Source organism: Vicia villosa, linkage group LG1, assembly GCF_029867415.1.
Source record: "Vicia villosa cultivar HV-30 ecotype Madison, WI linkage group LG1, Vvil1.0, whole genome shotgun sequence".
NCBI classification, from domain to species: Eukaryota; Viridiplantae; Streptophyta; class Magnoliopsida; order Fabales; family Fabaceae; genus Vicia; species Vicia villosa.
Window position 1 is genome coordinate 160,057,563 of NC_081180.1, and position 27,685 is coordinate 160,085,247.

At 35.5% G+C, this 27,685-nt stretch overlaps 1 protein-coding gene across 1 annotated transcript; it reads right to left on the reverse strand.

Annotated features, from left to right (window-relative positions):
- Nucleotides 1-461: 461 nt before the first annotated feature.
- On the reverse strand, nt 462-27,685 carry LOC131658356 (WAT1-related protein At2g37450-like). Its single transcript, XM_058927664.1, has 9 exons — nt 27,642-27,685; nt 27,073-27,189; nt 26,655-26,880; nt 26,365-26,532; nt 25,983-26,134; nt 25,630-25,897; nt 7,991-8,111; nt 7,652-7,711; nt 462-529 (listed from the first exon to the last, which is right to left on the reverse strand). Exons 1-9 carry the CDS (start codon nt 27,683-27,685, stop codon nt 462-464), a joined length of 1,224 nt encoding a protein of 407 aa, XP_058783647.1.

Genomic DNA, 27,685 nt, shown 5'->3' on the forward strand with positions numbered 1-27,685 from the left:
TAGATTAATTTTTGGTTTTATATTGAGCTTTTTGGTATCATTTTATTTTTAGTTTAGATTTATTTTAGTTTTAATATCATTTTTATTTTTATTTTAGATTCAATTTAGAATTAATTTTAGTTTTGATAGTATTTTAGATTTAAATTAGAATAATTTAAAATCTTAATATCACTTTAGATCATTTTTTATTTATTATCATTAACATTTTTATTTTATGTTATTAGTTTTTATCATTGTTATTACTAAATTCTTTTAGAAAAAATATTAAACAAAACAAAAGCCTTTGCTTTAGGCCCATTTACATTTGGTCTTAGCCTTTTTTTTACAAAAAAAGACAAGGTAATCCAGAAAAAGTCAAACAAAAAAATTGTCTTTCTCCTTCCTCTTTCCCACGCCTCTGCTCCATCAAGTCTGCTCCAAACTGTTGCCTCAAACGGTCAAATAAACCTGCTGCAACCAGTCTACAAACCTCTTGCTGCTCCACTACTTGCTAAGGCCAAAGCTTGCACAAAAATGGTTAAACCAAAACCTGCATACAAAAGTAACAAACAGCTTACCACAAATGTTCAAATTAACCCAAATTTTCCCCCCAAAAACTCTTTGATTTCATCTATAAATCAGAACAAAAACCACAGCAATAAGGGGGCCACATTTCACTAATCTAACAGAGAACTCTTCCTCCAAAAGCCACGAAATTCACAAACAAAACCTCTGCTTAATCTCCCAAAACCTCAACCAAACTACCCCTTCATACACCAACAATACTACACTAAACCTCGGCTTACCAATCCCTTACCCTTTCACTTACAAACCCTCAACATCTCAGCCTCACAAAACTCTGCCCAGAATACTCTATGTGCATACCACACAAACCTCTCAACACCATAAATCATCACTGACAGCCTCCACACATCATCATACACCATAACCTACAACAAATCAAAGCCAGAAAAATATACCCATTCTTCATTGAGTTCGCCAAACCGTAAAACCTTCATCTACAGCAATATTCAACTCAGTCTCACCACACTCACAAAAGCATACATACAGAAGCAACAGAAACGATTCAGAAAAAGAAACAAAGAGGCAAGTAGCGGATTCAGAAGCTAGTAGACGAAGAAGGAAGCAACCGAAGAAGAACAAGTACCTGGGTTTGTTGTTTCTGTTTGATTTACACTTTAAATTCCATCTTGTAATTTGTAATCTCTGCTTCTCATAATGAAACTGGGCTTTAGGGATTGATTCGGGGATAGAGGGTTTAACATGTTTGTTTGCTGTTATACTATATTCATCCATGATTGATCCAAATCGAGCGAACAAATCAAGAGAGAGGTTGAGAGTTTAATCGAGTGAACCGTAAGAGAGCGAGAGAGAGCGTGAGTTCCTCCATGGCTTCGGTTGAGAGAGAAAGAGAGAGCTGAAGGTCGTTGCCTTTTTTTTTCTTTCGTAAAAAGCAGAGTGAAACAAGGAGCTGCGTTTTTGCCTCTAGGGTTTTCTAACCCGATCCATGATGAAGAGGGATATTGGATCCTATAACCCGCTCCAGATCCGGCCCAGTCCCCTTTATTTTGTTTTTTATTTCATTGTTGGGCCTCACACCCTATCCGATTCTTTTAACACCCACTGGCCCAATATGTCTCTCTTTTATTTCCTTTTTTATAAGTTCATATCTCTTCTCTTTTTTTTTATATATAAACAAAATGATAAGTAATTCCTTTTTTAATTAAAAGTTAGATTTATTTTCCTATAAAATCACAAAAATGTTTATTGTTTATTTTATTTACTAGATTTTAAAATCATATAAAAATAGTTTTTTTTTAAATCGAATCGAGTTTTGAGTTTTAATTGGAGAAGAAGGGTTTGTACGTACCTATACAAATTGTTCTTAAACATTTAGGCGATGGCCGTTAAGCCTTTGTTTGGATGTTTAGACTCCATTAAAGACTCATTCAAACTCGATTTAATTCACCTTTTTTTTTTTACAAAAAAACGCTTTTCTTTTAACATTCAAATCATTTTATCTATAATGGAAAGAAGAGTTTGTACGTACTTGTACAATTTGTTCTTTAAACATTTAGGCGATGGCCGTTAAGCCATTGTTCGAATGTTTAAACTCCATTAAAGACTTCTCAAACTCGATTTAGTTCACCTTTCTAACAAAAATGCTTTCTTTTAACATTCAAATCATTTTTATCTATAATGGAAAGAAGGGTTTGTACGTACTTGTACAAGTTGTTCTTTAAACATTTAGGCGATGGCCGTTAAGCCTTTGTTTGGATGTTTAAACTCCATTAAAGACTTTATAAAAATCAATTTAACAAACACTCTTTCAAGTATCTTAAGCGATGGCCGTTAAGCTTTTGTTTAAATACTTGGATCCAATTAAATGTCTTTCAACTCACCAAATCATCTTCATCACCTACGAGGAGGTTGTACGTACTTGTACAATTTTCTCTTTCAAACATTTGGGCGATGGCCGTTAAGCTTTTGTTTAAATGTTTGATTTCTCTTAACAAACAAACTTTCAATTCATTCACACCCTTTTACATTCTAAAACACTTTTTTTCATAAAACGAGACACTTATTCAATTTCAATACGAACATACTTCCACATGTGAAGATCTAACATCTTCCACTTGAATGCGATGATGGCCAAAATCATGTCTTATCTTGATTTAGTTATCCATTCTTGTAGTGATATCATATCCATGTGCGCGTAGTATTTCCATTTGAAAGCGATCGAGTACCTCTCGCTAAAATCAATCAACAAAACATTTCGTAGTTTTACCCCGAACTACGATTGCTCTGACTTTCCCATTGCACTAGGGAATACGTAGGCACAAGATACAAATATCTTGGCGAGCACAATAATAAAAAATCTTTTTTTGTTCCTTTTCTTTTTTCCAACCTAATAAATAAACGCAAGTAAATAATAAGCTAACAATCGATTACAAGAATAACTAAATGGGTCCCATCGAGTACGATGGAGGTGAGGGGTGCTAACACCTTCCCCTTGCTTAACCGACTCCCGAACCTAAATTTGGTTGCGATGACCATCTTATCCTATTCTTTTTTAATCCGTGGGTTTTATCGATATTTTCCCTTTCCTTTTGGAATAAATAAAGTTTGGTGGCGACTCTGTTGTACTTCGAATGCGTGGGAACGCGTCGAGTCACATTTTTACCGCTACAGAAAGTGGCGACTCTGCTGGGGACAACCTAAGAGAGTCAACCCTAGTTTAGTTTTTCTTGTATTATTGTTAGCTTTATTTATTTGCTTATTTATTTCCTTTATTGTTTGATTTCTTGTTGTATGGTTGGAATATTTTGATTATTGGCACTTTATGGACAAAGCTCTACACCCGAGCTCAAGAAACACATAAGATAAGATGGTGGTTTAGTATTAAACTTGCTTGACGTAGTGTCAAGTGGGAGGTACTAATACCCCGCCTAGAGTAGGTCCTTTGAGAAGATGTCTTTGGTTAAGTAAGTTATTTACTTGAGCGATGATGTTTTCAATTTGGATCGTTAACTCTAGGGACCTTTAGAATAACCCTTAAACCATGACTTCTTAGGAAATGGTGGTCTCGCACCTAACTTGCGTAATGTAACTATTACTGTGGGTAAGTGCGAAAACCACACTCAGAATAGGCTTCATTTGAAAACAAGGTTGAATGGGAAGTTATTTGCTAGGTGATCAAGTTTTCAAAAGTAGCTCGTAACTCTGAGAACCGTGTCTAGAACCTTGTTGAAAAGAACCTTGGAACTATCCTATTGTGTGCCACTTTGTGCTGAGAAATCAGAATATTTCTGTTCCATATAATTTGAAAGCTATTATGTGTAATCCATTACATACATGACATGGCATGGCATTCATTTTTGCATAAATAATAAACAAAAATTTCATGCATCCATATTCATACATTCAAGTTGTCAATTCATATCGCTTGTCTTCATCTTCACACTTGTTTTTCCACTGTCAAACTGGTTCCTCAACACTTGGGACTAGAATTATGTTTCAGTAAACTATGGAAGAGCTTAAACGAGAAGAAGATCAATCAACTGGGTCAAGAATGACAAGTCACTAGTGTTTCAGGCAGGACAGCTCCTCCTTGTCACTGATTAGTCACTAGGCCTTGTTTTCTTCTGTTTGCAACTTCCTTATTTTGTATTGTGTACTGCATTGAACTTTGTTTGTTCTTAAATGTTAATTTTAATGAAATGAGCATTACATATTTGATTCTATTCATTTACATCCACTGTGTTTATCTTTATGTTTTATCTTTCTAAAAAAAACAAAAAAAATATATCTCTTGTTCACTTTCTTTATCAAACTTGTGTTGTATGCAAAGATTGGAGGGAGGATGATGACAACAAAATACTCAAATCGTTGAATTGTATGCTTTCAAATAAAACTTTGCTGATGATGTACAGGCATTGTTTCAATCCCCAAAACACTGGAGAAATAAGGAAGTTAATCCCTCGTCAACCCCTCTGAGCCTTCGAAGTTGGAGTTTCTTTTTAAATGAAAAACCCGCAATTTTAACCTGGGGCAGGGTAGTTCTCAGTTAATTCGATTGTGCATTCAATTTCAAGAAAATCATTAAGTACACCTTTCAATAAGGGTTTCAATCAAAAGTGATCAAGATAGTTATCATTAATCATTATCAAGGCAGTCACTATATTTCCAATACAAAAAAAATATTTCAAAAAAAAGAGCCCGCTAAGTCAAAACCTACGAAGGAGACTTAGGCAAAATTGGGGCATCCCGCTGGCTGTAATCTCAAATGAAGACAGTTCAGGCAAAAATTAGGGATAAAGCAAAAAAGATAAGTCAATAAATTCCTTGAACAACCATAAAACGTTGTGACTATCAAAAGGAAGAAGTGACTGTCATCTCAAAGATTCCTTTGACCTTTAAGCCATCATCATCATAGGTGTAATTCCAAAGACTCTTGGAGCCTGAATGCATAGTCTGATTTAACTGAGCGTAGGATTGGAGATCATCACGAAGAATGGGTGGGTACAAATATACTTTGAGCCTATATCCTTTGTTTCTAAAACCGTGAACCAAGCCACGTTACAACCTTCAAAAGACCTAATTAAAACAAGGTTTATTTTGAAAGCATACTACAACAAGGTTGCGTTAACCTGACTCCTAAAGATTTTTGCAAATTGTTTGTTTTACCATACCTTTTGCTTTATTCATCACTTTGAATGTTTAGACAACTGTGTTTGGACATTTGATTCATTTTCTTTACATCAATAACTAAATGACTTTGATATCAAAATATGCTTTGAACATTGCATTAAAATTACCATTTTTGAATGAACATTTTATTTGCAAATAAGTACTCATCTTTCAAGGAGTTCAAACAGTTGAGAAACTTGACCAGTGATCCTATCAGGGGCACATCACTTCAAGGTCCTCTTATTCAAGACTTATACTGGGGCATGCGTTCCCGACATTCATTTCAAAAGAACTAAAGCAACGATCAGATAACAATCAGCCAATCAGGGGCATTCTTCTTCAGCGATCCCCAAGCATTTTATCAGTCCTTCTCAAAAGGATCATCAACGTGACAAAACAGAGTTGGCAATGTGCCTGTGTTGAGGAATCAGAATTGCAACCTTCCCTCACAAAAGAGTCTACCTCAGTCGTCATAACCAATAACATTACATTAATCATTCACATATCATGCATAGAAAAATTTAATATCATGCATAGAAAAATTTAATATCATGCATCAAAACAGCATTCATACTCATTTGCATTTTCTCAATGTCTCGTTGTTATCCTACCTTGTTACCAAAGCCCAACTTACTTGGCATCTCCCAAAACAATGGTTGTCTCTTCATCCAAAGCTACTATTGGATTTGTTTATCTCTTCGTCCAGAGCTACTACTGGATTTGTTCATCTCTTCGTCCAAAGCTACTATTGGATGTACTTCTTGTTTCCATTGGATTTGTATTTGTTTCCTCTTTGTCCAAAGCTACTATTGGATGTACTTCTTGTTTCTCTTTGTCCAAAGCTACTATTGGACATGTTGTTTCTCACCTGTTATCCAAAGCTACTATTGGATATCATAATCCCTAGTAAAGAGTTGTTCAAAGCTACTGTTGAATGATCTTTATACCTTTGAGATGAAATACAATTCTTTTCTCATCCAAAGCCACTATTGGATGCTCTTGAGTTTGTTTTCCCATCCAATGCTACTATTGGATGTTCGCTCGTATTTTCCAAAATTGGTATCCATTTCATCTATTGCTCCTCAGGATGACTCTGATATATTTTCTGGTTCAGGTTTCCTTTTTGCATTCAAAGCCACTGTTGAATCTCTCTGGTTTCCGTATTATCCAAAGCTACTGTTGGATTGTCCCCGATGTTTTTCAGAGTTTGGATTCCATTCGTTCAAAGCTACTCTTGGACGTCTCTGCCATATCTCCGAGTTTGTAGGTCTCCTCTTGCATTCAAAGCCACTGTTGAATCTTGTTGGTTTTCTTCCATCCGAAGCTACTATCGGATGTCTCCGGTGTTTCCCCAGAGTTTGGATTGTTTTCAGATCCATCTAAAGCTACTCTTAGGCGTTCCTACCCAAAATTTTTGTTTCAGGTTCATTCAAAGCTACTAATGAATGTCTCTGGTGATCTCCGCCGTCTAAAGCTACTCTTAGACGTTCCTACTATCTTTTTATTCAGAGTTTTATCTCTCATTTCCAAGTTTTTCCATCAACAGTTTGTCTCTCGTGGCGCCACATTCCCCACAGAGAATCGAGTCTGTCTCATGTCATATTGCATTTCAACATAACAAAAATCTATGCATTGCATTTCATTTGCATAAGGACAAAAATTCGGGTCTTTTGTATTTAATTACCTTTCGCCATTGATACCACAAAGACTTAAGTCTTCCGTGTTATCTGGCTCAAGATAATTAAATAGGGGCATCTGTCGCACCCCAATTTTTGACCCACGCATTTTTATTTATTTTTGACTTGTCGCATTTCATTTCATCGTTCATACATTGCATCGTTGCATTTGTTTTGAAAAAATTAGACTTTTATTAAAATCGACAAAAAAAAAAAATAGCGTGTTCGTTTTGCATTTTTCGCGTATTTTTATCTTTAGTTTAATTAAGTTTATAAAAGATAATATAATAAAAAATAAATTTAGATAGTTTAGTTTAGATTAATTTTTGGTTTTATATTGAGCTTTTTGGTATCATTTTATTTTTAGTTTAGATTTATTTTAGTTTTAATATCATTTTTATTTTTATTTTAGATTCAATTTAGAATTAATTTTAGTTTTGATAGTATTTTAGATTTAAATTAGAATAATTTAAAATCTTAATATCACTTTAGATCATTTTTTATTTATTATCATTAACATTTTTATTTTATGTTATTAGTTTTTATCATTGTTATTACTAAATTCTTTTAGAAAAAATATTAAACAAAACAAAAGCCTTTGCTTTAGGCCCATTTACATTTGGTCTTAGCCTTTTTTTTTACAAAAAAAGACAAGGTAATCCAGAAAAAGTCAAACAAAAAAATTGTCTTTCTCCTTCCTCTTTCCCACGCCTCTGCTCCATCAAGTCTGCTCCAAACTGCTGCCTCAAACGGTCAAATAAACCTGCTGCAACCAGTCTACAAACCTCTTGCTGCTCCACTACTTGCTAAGGCCAAAGCTTGCACAAAAATGGTTAAACCAAAACCTGCATACAAAAGTAACAAACAGCTTACCACAAATGTTCAAATTAACCCAAATTTTCCCCCCAAAAACTCTTTGATTTCATCTATAAATCAGAACAAAAACCACAGCAATAAGGGGGCCACATTTCACTAATCTAACAGAGAACTCTTCCTCCAAAAGCCACGAAATTCACAAACAAAACCTCTGCTCAATCTCCCAAAACCTCAACCAAACTACCCCTTCATACACCAACAATACTACACTAAACCTCGGCTTACCAATCCCTTACCCTTTCACTTACAAACCCTCAACATCTCAGCCTCACAAAACTCTGCCCAGAATACTCTATGTGCATACCACACAAACCTCTCAACACCATAAATCATCACTGACAGCCTCCACACATCATCATACACCATAACCTACAACAAATCAAAGCCAGAAAAATATACCCATTCTTCATTGAGTTCGCCAAACCGTAAAACCTTCATCTACAGCAATATTCAACTCAGTCTCACCACACTCACAAAAGCATACATACAGAAGCAACAGAAACGATTCAGAAAAAGAAACAAAGAGGCAAGTAGCGGATTCAGAAGCTAGTAGACGAAGAAGGAAGCAACCGAAGAAGAACAAGTACCTGGGTTTGTTGTTTCTGTTTGATTTACACTTTAAATTCCATCTTGTAATTTGTAATCTCTGCTTCTCATAATGAAACTGGGCTTTAGGGATTGATTCGGGGATAGAGGGTTTAACATGTTTGTTTGCTGTTATACTATATTCATCCATGATTGATCCAAATCGAGCGAACAAATCAAGAGAGAGGTTGAGAGTTTAATCGAGTGAACCGTAAGAGAGCGAGAGAGAGCGTGAGTTCCTCCATGGCTTCGGTTGAGAGAGAAAGAGAGAGCTGAAGGTCGTTGCCTTTTTTTTTTCTTTCGTAAAAAGCAGAGTGAAACAAGGAGCTGCGTTTTTGCCTCTAGGGTTTTCTAACCCGATCCATGATGAAGAGGGATATTGGATCCTATAACCCGCTCCAGATCCGGCCCAGTCCCCTTTATTTTGTTTTTTATTTCATTGTTGGGCCTCACACCCTATCCGATTCTTTTAACACCCACTGGCCCAATATGTCTCTCTTTTATTTCCTTTTTTATAAGTTCATATCTCTTCTCTTTTTTTTTATATATAAACAAAATGATAAGTAATTCCTTTTTTAATTAAAAGTTAGATTTATTTTCCTATAAAATCACAAAAATGTTTATTGTTTATTTTATTTACTAGATTTTAAAATCATATAAAAATAGTTTTTTTTAAATCGAATCGAGTTTTGAGTTTTAATTGGAGAAGAAGGGTTTGTACGTACCTATACAAATTGTTCTTAAACATTTAGGCGATGGCCGTTAAGCCTTTGTTTGGATGTTTAGACTCCATTAAAGACTCATTCAAACTCGATTTAATTCACCTTTTTTTTTTTACAAAAAAACGCTTTTCTTTTAACATTCAAATCATTTTATCTATAATGGAAAGAAGAGTTTGTACGTACTTGTACAATTTGTTCTTTAAACATTTAGGCGATGGCCGTTAAGCCATTGTTCGAATGTTTAAACTCCATTAAAGACTTCTCAAACTCGATTTAGTTCACCTTTCTAACAAAAATGCTTTCTTTTAACATTCAAATCATTTTTATCTATAATGGAAAGAAGGGTTTGTACGTACTTGTACAAGTTGTTCTTTAAACATTTAGGCGATGGCCGTTAAGCCTTTGTTTGGATGTTTAAACTCCATTAAAGACTTTATAAAAATCAATTTAACAAACACTCTTTCAAGTATCTTAAGCGATGGCCGTTAAGCTTTTGTTTAAATACTTGGATCCAATTAAATGTCTTTCAACTCACCAAATCATCTTCATCACCTACGAGGAGGTTGTACGTACTTGTACAATTTTCTCTTTCAAACATTTGGGCGATGGCCGTTAAGCTTTTGTTTAAATGTTTGATTTCTCTTAACAAACAAACTTTCAATTCATTCACACCCTTTTACATTCTAAAACACTTTTTTTCATAAAACGAGACACTTATTCAATTTCAATACGAACATACTTCCACATGTGAAGATCTAACATCTTCCACTTGAATGCGATGATGGCCAAAATCATGTCTTATCTTGATTTAGTTATCCATTCTTGTAGTGATATCATATCCATGTGCGCGTAGTATTTCCATTTGAAAGCGATCGAGTACCTCTCGCTAAAATCAATCAACAAAACATTTCGTAGTTTTACCCCGAACTACGATTGCTCTGACTTTCCCATTGCACTAGGGAATACGTAGGCACAAGATACAAATATCTTGGCGAGCACAATAATAAAAAATCTTTTTTTGTTCCTTTTCTTTTTTCCAACCTAATAAATAAACGCAAGTAAATAATAAGCTAACAATCGATTACAAGAATAACTAAATGGGTCCCATCGAGTACGATGGAGGTGAGGGGTGCTAACACCTTCCCCTTGCTTAACCGACTCCCGAACCTAAATTTGGTTGCGATGACCATCTTATCCTATTCTTTTTTAATCCGTGGGTTTTATCGATATTTTCCCTTTCCTTTTGGAATAAATAAAGTTCGGTGGCGACTCTGTTGTACTTCGAATGCGTGGGAACGCGTCGAGTCACATTTTTACCGCTACAACCGCTACTTGTGAACCAATCTTCAAATTACTGAGGAAAGATCAAGTAGTAAAGTGGAACGACCAATGTCAAGAAGCCTTTGACAAAACCAAGAAGTACTTACAAGAACCTCCGATCATGATACCACCTGTTGAAGGAAGACCTCTAATTATGTACTTAACAGTTTTGGAGAACTCGATGGGGTGCGTATTGGGGCAACATGACGAGTCTGGTCGAAAAGAGCATGCAATATACTACCTTAGCAAAAAGTTTACCGACTCTGAAACAAGATACTCACTGCTCGAGAAAACTTGTTGTGCTTTTGCATGGTGTGCTTGCCGACTGAGACAGTATATGTTGAACCATACCACTTTATTGATCTCTAGAATGGATCCTATCAAATACGTGTTCGAAAAGCCTGCTCTCTCTAGACGAATAGCAAGATGGCAAATGATATTAACTGAGTACGACATCCAGTATATAACTCAAAAAGCAATCAAAGGAAGCGTAGTGGCGGATCATTTGGCACAACAAGCTGTGGACGACTATCAATCCATGAGTTTTGAATTTCCAGATGAAGATGTTATGTTTGTCACTGATTGTGAAGAGCCTGGTCCGGATGAAGGACCTGAACCTGGATCCCGATGGACTATGGTTTTTGATGGAGCTTCAAATGCACTTGGTAATGGTATTGGCACAGTGATTATCTCTCCTGAGGGTGGACACACTCCATTCACCGCAAGGTTATGTTTTGATTGTACCAACAATATGGCCGAGTATGAAGCATGTATTTTAGGAATCCGAGCTGCTATCGACTTAAGGATCAAGTTCCTAGAAGTATACGGGGACTCCGCCTTAGTCATCAGTCAAGTCAAAGGAGAATGGGACACAAAGCATCCTAATATCATGCCTTATAAAGAGTTGGTGCTTGTCTTTAATCACATATTTCGAAGAAATTACTTTCGAACATATTCCCCGAGAAGAGAATCAATTAGCTGATGCATTGGCTACTATGTCATCCATGTTCAAGGTCAGATGGGATAACGAGGCTCCTATAGTTATTATAAGAAGACATGACGAACCTGCACACTGTTACGAGATAGTTACTGATGAGGTCGAAGAAAAGCCTTGGTTTCATGAAGTAAAAAGATACCTCGAGGCTCAAGAGTATCCAGAAGGGTCCTCTATCAATGACAAGAAATTATTAAGAAGATTCGCATCCAAGTTCTTTCTGAGCAATGGAACCTTATACAAGCGAAACCACGATTCAACTTTGCTTCGCTGTGTGAACAAGAAAGAGGCAGAAGAAATCATGGAAGATATGCACGATGGTACCTTTGGAACTCATTCTAGTGGGCACACTATGGCTAAAAAGATTCTAAGTGCCGGTTACTATTTGTCCACTATGGAAACTGATTGTCACCAACATTCAAGAACATGCCACAAATGCCAGATATACGCCGACAAAGTACACGTGCCTCCTGTTCCTCTAAATGTGCTGACTGCTCCTTGGCCTTTTGCAATGTGAGGCATTGATATGATCGGAGAAATTAAACCTACCGCTTCCAATGGACACCGTTTCATTCTTGTGGCTATTGATTACTTCACCAAATGGGTAGAAGCTGCTTCATTTGCTTCCGTAACCAAGAATGTGGTGGCTCGATTCATTAAACACAACCTCATCTGTCGGTATGGCATCCCCGAAAGGATCATCACTGATAATGGTACAATTTGAATAACAAGATGATTACCGAACTCTGCACGCAATTCAATATCAAACACCACAACTCTTCTCCTTATAGACCAAAAACGAATGGCGCTGTGGAGGCTGCCAACAAAAATATAAAGAAGATTGTGCAGAAAATGACGGTGACTTACAAGGATTGGCATGAAATGTTACCATTTGCTCTTCATGGCTACCGTACCTCCGCACGTACTTCAACTGGGGCAACCCCGTTCTCGTTAGTCTATGGTATGGAAGCTGTGTTGCCAATTGAAGTTCAGATTTCATCCTTGAGGATTATGAAAGAGGCAGAGTTAGACGAGGACGAATGGATTCAAACTCGACTGGATCAGATAAACCTAATTGACGAAAAGAGACTTGCGGCTGTTTGTCATGGGCAATTATATCAGAAGCGTATGATCAAGGCATTTAACAAAAGAGTCAAACAACAAGTTTATCAAACCGGTGACATGGTTATAAAGAGGATTATTCTACCACAAGGGGATCCTAGGGGCAAGTGGACGCCCACATATGAAGGACCATTCGTAATCAAGAAAATATTCTCTGGAGGAGCAATGATACTCACTACCATGGATGGCGAAGACTTTCCGCATCCCGTGAACGCTGACATAGTCAAAAAATACTACGCATAAATAAGACCCGCTAGGTCGACGTACCTAGGCAAAAGTAAGGGCATCCCGACAAACCAAAAGGGTTTGGGCAAAAGTTAGGGATATATATATAAAAAATGTGTACACCCGTCAAGTTGAAAACCCGAAAGGGCGACTTGGGCAAAAAAGGGTATCCTGGTAGGTTGAAAACCCGAAAGGGCGGCCTAGGCAAAAGTTAAGGATTAAAGCGTACGACTATGTCTCATTCAGATCACTCACCAATCAGTTATACTTACAACGTCAAGTTCGAAGGGCTCGGATCAGTTCAATCATCTTTCTCCAACAAGCAAGGGATGAGATGCTCGAAGACATAATAACAATAGCATAATTGAAACTCAATAGGATTATTTCCACATAGCTATTTTTCTTTTGTTTATTCTGTACCTTTTTCAAAAACACACAATATGTTCTTTATTTTGCCTATTCGTGGCTTTCTTAATACAAGTTATCTTCTCTATTCCAAGTTTTCCTTTCTTTTTCGAATGCGCAAACGTCCAATGTTAATTTTGAATGAACATATGCATATGAACATGATTATCATTTATCTTTTCTTTCGTAAAAAATATCTATTAGTTCGTTAGATAGGAAAGGCAAAGAGACAATGTCTAAAGTAATCCGGAAGTCCTCCTTCAAAGTCAACAATCGGAAGGAATCCCCACAGAGTAGTCATTAAGAAGATATCTTCAAATACTCTCAACAAGACATAGCTCTCCAACAAAGTTTACATCTTCAACACGGCCGGCTCCCCAATACTTTTCTGTCCTCCAACATGGTTTATTAATCCCCAATCAGGGTACATCAAGTTACTGATCATCCCCAAGCAAAAATCATAAATCTTATGAATACAAGACCACACTCACAAAGATGTTTTTGATTCATGGCAAACTCAACAAGCATACAAGCAACAAGGCACAAGCAAAAGAACTCAAAGAAAAGCAAGCATTGGTCACTCATGACAGAGCAGGTCGACCTACTATGCATATAGGTCAACTCAACACAAGTAAAATAAGAGGATCTCGGAAAAATAGCAGTCAGGTCGACCTACTCCCAACCCAGGTCGACCTAAAATGAAGAAATTTACATGTCATTCTGCTAAGTCAACCTACACAACAACTAGGTCGACCTAAACTGAGGAAAGGTCCCCAAAACGCATCTGAAGTGGATTCTGGTCGACCTACTTCTTTAACAGGTCGACCTAACTGGGAACAAATATCATTCAAAGGATATGCAGCTCTGTTAGGTCGACCTAAGTGTCGCGGGCGAAAAATCGTTGTCCTTTTTCGGGATGAGACACCTGATGCCTTCTTTGGGCTCGAGTGCTCAAAAAAATGATTTTTCTTTTGTACGGACCAAACTTTTTATTGTTTCCAAAAGAGGAAAAGGAAAAAAGCTGCAATAACCTTAAAAGTGGGGAGAGATCTTGGGTAAGAGGGTTGGTTATACGAAGGGAAGGTATTAGCACCCAACGTATCTATAGTACTCTATAGGTTTCTTTGTTTTGTTTATTCCATTCTTGTTATGGTGGAGGTTCTTGTGAGAAAGAGGTGGGACCTAAGGTGTTTGTTTGATTATGCTCGCAAAGATCATCGCGATCCTCTGCATACATATCCCCTAGAGGGAATCAGAGCATCTGTAGCTCGGGGTCTACGGGTGCTAAGGTTTGAGTGGTTTGAGAGAGAAGTTTTGCTCGCCAAGGATACGACCTTGTGCCTACGTATTCTCAAAGGGATGTTGAGAAAGTCAGAGCAATCGTAGTTCCCACTTATGCTAGTGGAAGCAAAGGAAAAGAGACAAATGTCATCTAAATGTTCGATGTATCTAATCTATATCATCACATACATCTGTTTGATTTTTTGTTTGAAAATCTTTTCATTATAAACCCGGGGCCATGCCACTTAGGGTGCTTAGAATGATAAAGATGTTTTTGTTGTTTAACCAGCCTTGTGGCAAAAGTTTCAATAAAGTCAGCCTTGTGACAAAAACTTTGATTAATCAGCCAGCCTTGTGGCAAAAGTTTCAATGAAGTCAGCCTTGTGACAAAAACTTTGATTAATCATCCAGTACGGTGGTAAAACAGTTTGATTGATTAGCCAGCCTTGTGGCAAAAAAAGTTTGATTGATTGATTGATTGTTTGTGATGATATAGATGAGATACTCCTATCATAGAGATGATAAATGTCTAATCTCCTAGGGTATTTGTTTTGGATTATGGGGATGCTTATAAGAAGCCCGTGGGTCCTTGTACGAAGCCCAAGAGGAGGCTATCCGAGGGTCCTTGCATTGTAAGCCCAAGAGGAGGCTATGGGAGGGACAATCCAGGGTCCTTGCATTGTAAGCCCAAGAGGAGGCTATGGGAGGGGCACTCGTTTGTACAAAGCCCAAGGGGAGGCATGGTATAGTTGGTTTGAGCTCTTAGAGCGATTTCACCGGGAAACCATACTCTATGTCCTAACCTAAACTAGGGAGATTCTTTGCACGAAGCCCAATAGGAGGCTATGGGGAACCTAGTGTTAGTTGAACAAGCATATATATCACACATATGAACAAACATGAACAAGTATGAACAAACATGAACAGGTATGAACAATTATATATGACAAGGTGTGTGTATATAATGGAGTTTATGAAGGAAATATACCTGTAAGCATGATCCATTTGTATACACGGGGGTTCGGGACTTATACTCGAGGAGAGGTCCACTTGAGTTTATTCAAAGCTATGTAAACAGGTATTTACAAAAGGGCTTGGGACTTATACCTACATGGAGGCCCATGTTTTTATTTTTGGGAAGATTTAAAGAAAACCTTCATTTTTGGTTTGTTATTCAAAGTTAAAAAAAAAAGAGATTGAGATATGTACAAAAATGTGCGTGTACAATGAAATACCTAATTTCATGTACAGGAATGGGTATGTACAAAAGGGGCTTGGGACTTATACCTACATGGAGGCCCATGGTATATTGAAAAATTTTGTTTCTTTGGAGTTTTGTTGTTTTGAAAATGATTTGAAAACTGTTTTGAAAAGATTTTGTTAAGAAGTTTTATTGTTTCGAAAACTGTACAAAAAGAAAAGAAATGGGACTTACACTCTCTAATATTCGAGAGGCCCCACTTCGTTTTGAAAATCAATTAAAAAGATTTAATCAATAGTTTCAAAAAGAAAAGGTTTATCGTTTTTGAAAAGAATCGCGATCGCTTGTTTAAAACGATTTGAATTTTGAAAGAAGTTAGTTTAATCAAGATAAGCAAAAAGATTATACTTAATTAACACTTAGATGTTTAGGGTTTGCTCAAAAAATATTTACAAGTGATTATGTTTGAAAATCAAATGGAAAACAATATTTTAAAGTATTAAAACACTTAAAAACATGTCATTTTAAACTCAATTAAAAATACATTAAATAAATATATTTTTGTGATTTTTTTGGATATTCATAAAATACATATATTAAATGAGAAGTGTTTAAAAAATGAAGTAAAAATGAATTAGTTTGATTAATTAATTAATTAAATGAAGTTTGTGAAGAAAATGAAGAAAAAAAGTGTCAAAAAATAAGGTTTGGCCCTGCCAGGGTTTGAACCCACGCCCTAAGGTTCACCACTCAAAACACTTGCCAACTGAGCTGCGCGTGCAGCTTGTTATTCATACGCTTCCAATGCATTATATTTTAAAACAAATATTTGAATTCTTTGAACGAAAAAACGCGCCAAGAACACAACCCTAACTGAATTTTGAACTTCTTCAAATCTGTGTTGTTTTGATCGATCAAAGGGTCTATTTCACTCGGTTTTTCACAAGGAACATGATGGTGACCTTTAATTTCATTTATTTTCACTCTAAGATCATTAATTTTCTGATGAACACGAAGAACCCTAATTCTATGATTCAATCTGAAATCGTGTTTGTGCAAGATAATTGGCAATTGATTGAGGGTTAATGATCCTCATAGGTGCAGAAACAAGATGGTATGCTCACATTTCATTTATGATGCGTGTATGTATGAGTTTGAAGTTCAAGAGAGCTTACCTTAAAAATGGCAAAACTGGAAATCGAATTCTGCAAATGAGGGATTCCAGATGTTGTTTCTTGATCTGAACACCTTCAGTGGACCTTATGGAACATGTTTGGATGCCTGGAACAATTTGAAAACCTCTTGATCAATCCATGGTACTCGATCTGCAGTATGGTTCAAGTGAGGATCAAGCTTAGTGATTTTGGTGTTTCAGATCATGTATGATGGTTGGAACAGTTCATATATGGTATATGGAATGTGTTTGGATGATTATCTTGGACAGGATTGGCCTGGATTTCATTTTGGCATGATAAGGCTAGTGTTATGCATATTTGGAGGTGAGATGATGATTCTGAGATTTGAGGTGTTTTTGGGTGTATGAGTGATTCAAACACATCATATATGATATTTATGAGATGTTAGAATCATTACTTTGGCCAGAACTTCAAGGGTTTGGAGGTTGGGATTTCTTCCTCACTTTGAAACTTAAAACTTGCAATTCAAGAAAGAAAGAGAAAACCTATCTTTTGTGAGGTTTTGGTGTGATTTTGAATGGAGTTTGGACCTCTATTTATAGGCCAAAATTTCTGAACTCAGAGCTTTGCAACTTGCTTCTTCTTTGGTGATTTGGCACTTAAGGGATAGAAAGGAATCTTACCATTAAATGCATATGGTTAAAGTTACTAAACCATGGTTAAAATTGGCTATGCTTCTTATCTCTTTCCCATCTGTCTCAAATCAGAAAATATCTTCCAATTATTGCCTCTATGTATCATTACTTGGTCCATTTGGCAACTTGGTTCATAACTTAGTGAAAATGGCATGAAATTTCAAGTGAAAAGTTCACTAATGTCAAAATTCAAAACCATAGCTACACTCCATGTTTTTTCATGCTCTTGGACATTTTGAAAAGCTCATGTTGTGTACTTCAAAATCCTAGTTGGAAGTTTCCTCAAGACCTTTAAGGAAATGGGTGAAAAAGATCCATGAACTTTGAAGAAAATGAAGTTTTAAGTGAAATTTTCAAAAAGTACCAACTTTGAAGCTCCATTTCTCTTAAATGGTTGATCTTTTGGAAAAAAATTATATGTGTCAAAGTTGTTCATTGGATCAAAATCTACAACTTTCATGTTGGAAGTTTTTTTCAGTTTGTAGGTGAAATTTTGAGAAATTCCCTTCCAAAGTTTGGAAAAAACCATGAAAAACACTTAGAAATTTTTCTAAGTATGGAAAGTTAAACTTTTGACTTTTTGATTCTTGATTGATTTTCTTGATTTTTCTTGATCAAATGACTTCATATATCATATATTGATGATTCAAAACTTCAAAAGTCATGGTTGACCAAAATTCCCCAAAAGTCAATGGTGATCTTGTACAGTTGACTTTTTCAGACGAATCGCGTTTTTGGAGATTTCAAATGAAACAGGCTATCCTCACCAAATGAATGGTATGAATGGATCACATTGAAGCATTAGAGGTTTTTGAATCATAGTTTGAGTTGTGGCACCATGTCCTGATTAAAAAGTCAGTTGTTCAGATGAATTTAGGTCAAAAACCCTAATTGTCGACCTGATGAAATTGATGACTGTGGATCTTGAATTGAGATGTAATTTCCATTGGATGTTGTCATAGGGATTATTTGAAGATGATTGAAACTTTTGATTGACTTCCTGGGGATTTTTAGGGTTTCCCAAATGTGATCCCTGATTTTGGTCCCTGATAGTTCAAAACCCTAATCTGATGATTTGAAATTTCACTGTTGATCAATCCTTGTGTAGGCGATGTCTTGAGCCAATAGATTAGGCCAAAATGATGTACTTGGGGTCTTGAGGTCATGTTCCAAGTCATTAGGTCAAATCCTGAGCAAAAGTCAGGAGTATACTGTCTTCAGTCAAAACCCTAATCTGGTTGATTCAAAGTCTTTGAGTTTGTTGAAATGAATCTCTGGGGACCAAATGTTGATTGTTGATGAAGATGGTTCATTTGAGATGAAGGGAAAACAAAACCCTAATTGTTATTTGTACTGATGAGTGATTTCTTGTTTAAATCCTGTTGAGTCACAATTAACAAACACAAGCTATGCAATTTGTTAGAGATGCAAATGATGCATATGCAAATGATATGAGGTGGTATCTTAGGTCAAAAATTGGGGTATGACACTAAGCACTACAAGAGGTCGACCTAATTGATCAAAAATGCCAAAATTTCTGGTTTTCTTTGCTCCAACAGATAAGCTCTCATATATATTGTCAAAGGTTCATTATTGCTTCTCAACACCAACAACTGAAAGATACACAAATGCTTCTCATCTTCGTTCTTCATCATCTCCAACACAATTACATATAATCATTCTTGCGTTGAGGGTTAGTGATCGAGTTCGATAACGTCCATGGAACGGAATTGAAGATTCCTAGTGGGTGAAGATTTGTGGGGTTTTGTCCTCCAAGATAGGTGAATTTTGGGGGTTTTATCAAGAAGCTTCATCAAGGATCCAGCTGAGTGTGAAGATTGAAGAACAAGTGTTCGAGCAATTCAAGACACTGCAGAAAGGGATCAAAGTGAAGCTCTTGGAAGACCTTAATCTGACTCAAGATTAAGGGGGAAGAAGATTCAAAGGATCGACAAATTTGGTTTATTGTTTATCGCTTTGTTATCTTCTTTGTATAAACTGCTTTCAACATTAATGGAAGATTTCCCAATTTCAATTTGGAATTGGGGGCAGACGTAGTCGTAGCGAGGACGATCGACGAACTGCCTGAACAAATATCGTGTTCTTGTCGCTTTTATCTTTCCATTTAAGTTCTGTTCATATTTGGTTATAATTGCAAATTGATCAACGATTCGAGTGTTAAAATTGTGAATTAAGAACTTGTATAAACATCACAATTCATCACACATTGAATTACTATCAATTTGATCATTATCACCAAGTGTTTGTGTTTTTGCTTCTTTCACTATTACTGCATTGTAAACATCGTTCATCATATAAGAAGTTAATCGATTTTCATTAGAGCGACATATTGATTCTATAGGGTATTCTCTTATCGTTTATCTCAAGCTGTTTAGTGGTTTTAACACATATACAATCGTTTCAATAGTGGTCCGGAATAGACGCGAGTCGATTCAGAACCGCTTTCGCTTAAAGTTCAATTAACTCCAAAAAACTCTGTGAGATCTATTCACCCCCCTCTAGATCCTTAGGCCAGCGTCTAACAAGTGGTATCAGAGCCTGGTTTATTCCGTGCTACGTGAAACACTTATTGGAAAGATGGCTTTCGAACCTAAAGGGGCTCACAATAGAGCTCCAGTTTTCAACGGTGAAAACTATGGCCATTGGAAGGATTGTATGTGTGTCCACATCAATGCAATTGATAGGAACATCTGGACAGCTATTGTTAATGGTCCCTTTCAGATCACCATGACAAATGCAGCTGGTGCAGTTGTTCTAAAACCAGAAAATACTTGGGATGCTAAAGATGAAAAGAGATATGGATACGATTGGAAAGCGAGAAACATTCTAATCTCAACTCTAGGAGTTGATGAATACTATCGCGTTTCCTATTGTAGATCCGCTAAAGCTATGTGGGACACATTGCAAGTTGCCCACGAGGGAACAGATGATGTCAAACTAGCTAGAATCAATACGTTAACTCAAGAATTTGAACTCTTTCACATGGAAGATGGTGAATCCATCGAAAACATGCAAAAGAGATTCGTTCATTTGAAAAATCGTTTAAACTCTCTTGATAGACCTGTTTCCAATACAGTTGCTACTAACAAAATCTTGAGATGCTTGAATAGGGAATGGCAACCCAAGGTTACAGCAATAAAGGAAGAAAATGATCTAAACACCTTAGACATCACCACTCTCTTTGGTAAACTAGAAGAACATGAACAACATCTTAAATGCCTTGACATGCATGAGAAAAGGGCAAAGAAAGAGAAGAACATGGAGAAAGAGGTAGAGAAGAAGTCAATAGCTCTAAAAGCTTCAAGCTCCAAGACCTCAAGACAAGAGCTAGAGGATAGTGATACAAGTGATGATGAAGACTCCGATGATGAGGAAATGGAACTATTTGTGCGAAGATACAACAAATACCTAAAGAAAAATGGAGCAAAACATTCTGACAAAGGGTTGATCAACTATAGAAAGCAATCAAACAAGTTCAAACAAGATGACAATAACAAAGTAAAAATCAAAGGTCTTTGCTTCAATTGTGGCAAAGTCGGTCACTACAAACCGGATTGTCCATACCTTAAGAAGGAGAAAGAGAAGAACCAAAGCAAAGGTCACAACAAATCTAGAAGAGCCTACATAGCATGGGAAAGTGATTCATCTAGTGAAGACTCATCAAGCGATGAAGAAGAATTGGCAAACTTATGTCTTACGGCTCATCAATACAAGAAAAAGAAACGTGTAAGTCATCTTAAACCTGAACTTGTAGATAAGGTATCTCATGCTCAATTAAAATTAGCCTTTGAAGAACTACATAGAGATGCAATTGAAGCTTTCAAACTTTTGGCCTCAAATAAGAAATTTTTTTCATATCTTGAATCAAAAGTTGAGAAGACCGAAAAGGACATGGAAGCTTTGAAACAATCTATGCTAGATATTCAAAAGGATAAAATTGAGGAAGATCCTACATCATGGTTTGGTTGTGAGACCTGTCATATTTGGCAAAAAGAAGTGAGAGACCTAAAGGCCAAATTAGATAAGGCTCTACAACCAAAAGTGACGTTTGCCGTTGATCCGAATAAGTTCAAAAGATCATATACTCCTTTATATAGTAAATACACTTTTGTACCAAAAGTATCAACTAGCAAAACAACATATTCTCATCATATTACCTGTCACTAGCAAAAAGGGACATACCATTGAAAAATGCAAATTTAGGAGGATTTTAGTTCCTAAAGGAGTATTTCAATGGTTGCCTAAATGCAACAGTTTATGTACTCACCACCTAGGACCCAATGAAGATTGGGGACCTTCCACTATGAATTAATTTTACAGGAAAAGTGTCTTGACATCGCCGAAAGGTTTTGGTTCCTTGATAGCGGATGTTCAAGACACATGACGGGAGACATATCACTCTTTGTTGAAGTTCCACGCAAAGAAAAAGGGGTATGTCACCTATGGAGACAACAATCGGGGAGCTATACTTGGTAAAAGAAGTTGCAGGCCCATCCACTGAAGACATTGTCAAAGATAAGGAAGACGAAAGTGATAATGTTGCAAAGGAAGATGCTAAGAAAGAGAAAGATGAGTCTCATGATAGTGTTGAAAAAGAAAGAATCTCAAACAATGAAGAACTTCCTAAGGCCTGGACAAATGTAAAAGATCATCCAATCGACAACATAATAGGGGACATCTCAAAGGGAGTGACAACACGCTCCAAGATAAGTAACTTTTGTCATCATTTTGCTTTTGTTTCACATGTTGATCCGAAAAACGCTAAGGACGCATTACTTGATGAGCATTGGCTAATGGCCATGCAAGAAGAATTAAACCAATTTAAACGGAATGATGTTTGGGACTTAGTCCCTCATCCGGGAGATCATCAAGTAATAGGCACTAGATGGGTTTTTCGTAACAAACTTGATGAAAACGGCGTTATTACTAGAAACAAAGCTAGATTAGTTGCCCAAGGTTACAATCAAGAGGAAGGTATTGATTATGAAGAGACATACGCTCCTGTAGCACGTCTCGAAGCTATTCGCCTCTTACTTGCCTATGCGTGTTCTAAAGACTTCAAGCTATTCCAAATGGATGTTAAAAGTGCCTTCCTAAATGGCTATATAAATGAAAAAGTCTATGTTGCTCAGCCACCCGGCTTTGAAAATTACATGTATCCAACTCATGTTTATAAGCTGAAACGTGCTCTATACGGTCTTAAACAAGCCCCTCGGGCTTGGTACGAACGTTTGAGCAAATTTCTTCTTAGTCAAGGGTACTCTAGGGGTAAAGTTGACACTACTCTCTTTATTAAAAGAAAAGATAAAGATGTTCTCTTAGTCCAAGTTTATGTAGATGATATTATATTTGGATCTACTAATGCAAAACTTGTCAAAGATTTTTCTAAGCTTATGCAGAGTGAATTTGAGATGAGTCTCATGGGTGAGCTAAATTTCTTCCTTGGCCTACAAATCAAGCAACTCAGTCATGGAACGTTTGTAAGTCAAACTAAATACTATACAGAGCTGCTCAAAAGATTTGGAATGAGTGAAGCGAAGGAGATTGACACACCTATGGCAACAAATACTAACCTAGACAAAGATGAGAAAGGTAAAGAGGTTGATGTGAAATTGTACCGAGGTATGATAGGTTCACTATTGTATCTTACTGCCTCAAGACCAGACCTTATGTTTAGTGTGTGTATGTGTGCAAGATATCAATCTTGTCCAAAAGAATCTCACTTAAAAGCTGTCAAAAGAATTCTGCGATATTTACGTGGAACTACTACATATGGCCTATGGTATCCAAAGGAAAATGAGTGCTATTTGGTAGGATTCTCCGACTCAGATTTTACTGGCTGCAAATCCGATAGAAAAAGCACCAGTGGAACATGTCATATATTCTCAAATTCATTGATAAGTTGGCATAGCAATAAAAAAGTATCGGTTGCATTATCTACTGCTGAGGCAGAATATGTAGCTGCCGGAAGCTGCTGTGCGCAGATATTATGGCTCAAGCAACAACTTCTTGACTTTGGTATTAAGCTTGATCGTATACCTATCATGTGCGACAACACAAGTGCCATAAACTTGAGTAAAAATCCTGTCTTACACTCACGAACCAAGCATATTGAAATAAGGCATCACTTCCTAAGAGATCATGTAGAGAAAGGAGACGTTATATTTGAACATGTAGAGAGCAAGAAGAAACTAGCTGACATCTTCATCAAACCTCTAGCAACGGATCAATACTTCAACATTCGTAGGGAATTAGGGATACTCGATATCTCTAATTTGGGCTAATTACGTTTGTTTTCTCTTAAAGTTATTCCTTTACTTTATATCTATATATTGGTTATTCTCAAGCTAACATTTCTCTTAGTGTAAAGGTAGTTCATTATCAAGCCAGGCATCATTCCACATTGACTAAAGGCTTCCACTAAACGGTGACACCTACATATTGAGAAGGCGGTAACATGATTGTTGTTCACTTCCAAAAATATCATTGATGCTACAATATGCTATCAATTAACATGCTTATAGTGACTTCATACATATATCTCTCTTGCTCATGTATGTGTTTCATCTTTAATCATAGCATATCATATTCTAAACATACAAGCAAGTAACTAGACATAAATACATCTCATATAGAGCATTTTCACAAATTTTGGGAATTTAGGTCGACCTAATCTGCCTCTGAGTCGACCTACTCAAGTTTTTTTTTTAACATACAAACTATAATCTTCTACAAAATAATTTCATATAACATCTATTTATTATAATTTTTAGAGTTTGGTTGAAACAAACTTTCCGCATAAATAGCCGACAACAAATTCATGTCCCACTTGAAAACCAACCAAGCAGCATTAAAGTGTGTTTCCTCCATGATAAAAGCCATTTCTAGACCTGCTGGATAAGACTTTAATGTAATAGCCTAATAAAAACAAAGTTTTGTTGCCAAAATCAAATAAAAAGGGAAAAAAAATTCAAAATATATTAATTAATTTTAAAAGATCACTATTTGCAGGTACTTGAAATTCCAAATATATTAACTTACTTGTAGATTCCCAAAGATGGCACAACCCAGACATCCTGCAAAAATGAATATGGATCCAAATAAAACATGTGATACTCCATCATGATTATTGTTGTTGTTTCCTCCACTGACACCAAATAACACCGGGCCTTTAATTAGGGTCATCACCATAGCTCTTAAGATCGTGACTATGGTGCCTAACAACTTGGCTTGACTCCGTCTATTTCCAACGTTTATCGTCTCCAACCTAGATATAAGAGATTTTTTAACTTTTTATTACCTTTATACTTAATATGTTTTCTTTTATATTTTATTTAAGTTTTCAATTTTGTTTATAAATAATATAATGTTTTGAATAATTATTTAATAAAAATAATACATGATTATTGAATTTAAAGGTAAATCTAATTTATAAATTTAAACAACAACAAAAAGTAACCTTAAAAAGAAAGCTAGTACAAAGGTAAGCGCAGGAATGATATTAGACATTGCAGCGGCATATGTGGCGGTCGTATGATGTATCCTCAAAATGAATAAATTTTGGTCGATAACGGGCCTGTTTATAAAATAATTATAAATCAAATTTAAAAAAATTATGTTTTATTAGTCAACAAACAATATAGAATTAATTAATAATATGGAAGTAATTACTAAATACTCCTTATTTAAGTTAGTTATTATAGTTATTACTTCTCCTAGAATCTAGCATGGTTGTTATTTTAGTTATTTAAGCTAGCTAACTTGGCTACCTATATAAACCTTACCGGGACGAAGCGAGAACTTTTAACTAGTGGGGGCAAATATATATATATTTTTAATATAAATTTTAAATATATAAATATATATATATATATATATATATATATATATATATATATATATGTGTGTGTGTGTGTGTGTGTGTGTGTGTGCGTGTGTGCATGCTTGAAACAATTTCTATGATATATACTAGTATAGTATGACATTGACCACAACTAATTAAATAACATTTGTATTTTTAATGCATAGATCAACTAGCATAAAAGAGAGTGAGTATGCAAAGACCAAGTGACATAAAAGGACATAAAAGGGAGTGAGTGTTATAATATGAGGTGTGAGTATGATAATATAATTATATGATGTGTATAAAAGTTTAAAAGGTAGTCGGGGTATGGGCCCACACTTTGTTGTGAATAGCTCCGTCCCTCAGCCTCGACCAACTCAACTGTAATTTCGTCTCCTGAACTTTCACGGCGTGTCTCTCTCAACCCGTCTCCTGAATTTTCACGGCGTGTCTCTCTCAACTCGTCTCCTGAATTTTCACAATGTGCCTCTTTCAACTCTTCAGAATTCATTTCATCCTTTGCACGTGACGAGTTATTGATATCGCCACTCTTACCCCAAACTACACTGAATAATCCCAGACATAATATAAATGCTCCAATTGCCCTACAATTTTTGGTAAGAGCAACAAAAATATTATTAAAAATTTAATTAATTTTAAAGTTCTTACACTATAGTTTTTATAATTTACCTTCCAAGTAGGATTTTCTCCCCAAATAAGAAGAAACTCACCACAGCAACTATTACCATGCATAATGGATTGAAGGTGGTAAGAAAAACGGGTCCTTTCTCTTTCATAATCACTCCCTCAAGAAAATATCCAATGCCTGAGCAAACTATTCCCTATAAATATAATTATTATAAAAAATAATTAAATTAATAAAACAATATCATAATCATTTAGCATATAATTAAAAACCAAATATACCCTATAAAATAATTGCTTAAAATTTCTTAGGTATGAGAAAAAGAAGAAAATAAGTTGTTTAATCCATTAATATAATCTTCTACAAAATAATTTCATATAACATCTATTTATTATAATTTTTAGAGTTTGGTTGAAACAAACTTACCGCATAAATAGCCGACAACAAATTCATGTCCCACTTGAAAACCAACCAAGCAGCATTAAAGTGTGTTTCCTCCATGATAAAAGCCATTTCTAGACCTTCCAGGGCACCCATCAAGCATACCAATGAGGTCAAGGAGAGTGTTGCTGGATAAGACTTTAATGTAATAGCCTAATAAAAACAAAGTTTTGTTGCCAGAATCAAATAAAAAGGGAAAAAAATTCAAAATATATTAATTCATTTTAAAAGATCACTATTTGCAGGTACTTGGAATTCCAAATATACTAACTTACTTGTAGATTCACAAAGATGGCACAACCCAGACATCTTGCAAAAATGAATATGGATCCAAATAAAACATGTGATACTCCATCATGATTATTGTTGTTGTTTCCTCCACTGACACCAAATAACACCGGGCCTTTAATTAGGGTCATCACCATAGCTCCTAAGATCGTGACTAATGCGCCTAACAACTTGGCTTGACACCGTCTATTTCCAACGTTTATCGTCTCCAACCTAGATATAAGAGATTTTTTAACTTTTTATTACCTTTATACTAAATATGTTTTCTTTAATATTTTATTTAAGTTTTCAATTTTGTTTATAAATAATATAATATGTTGAATAATTATTTAATAAAAATAATACATGATTATTGAATTTAAATGTAAATCTAATTTATAAATTTAAACAACAACGAAAAGTAACCTTAAAAAGAAAGCTAGTACAAAGGTAAGCGCAGGAATGATATTAGACATTGCAGCGGCATATGTGGCGGTCGTATGATGTAATCTCAAAATGAATAAATTTTGGTCGATAACGGGCCTGTTTATAAAATAATTATAAATCAAATTTAAAAAAAATTATGTTTTATTAGTCAAGAAACAATATAGAATTAATTAATAATATGGAAGTAATTACTAAATACTTCTTATTTAAGTTAGTTATTATAGTTAGTACTTCTCCTAGAATCTAGCATGGTTGTTATTTTAGTTATTTAAGCTAACTAACTTGGCTACCTATATAAACCTTAAAGGAACGAAGCGAGAACTTTTAACTAGTGGGGCCAAAAGATATACATATATTTTTAATATAATTTTTAAATATATAAATATATATATATATGTATATATATATATATATATATATATATATATATATATATATATATCTGTGTGCGTGCGCGCATGCGTGAAACAATTTCTATGATATATACTAGTATAGTATGACATTGACCACAACTAATTAAATAACATTTGTATATTTAATGCATAGACCAACTAGCATAAAAGAGAGTGAGTATGCAAAGACCAAGTGACAT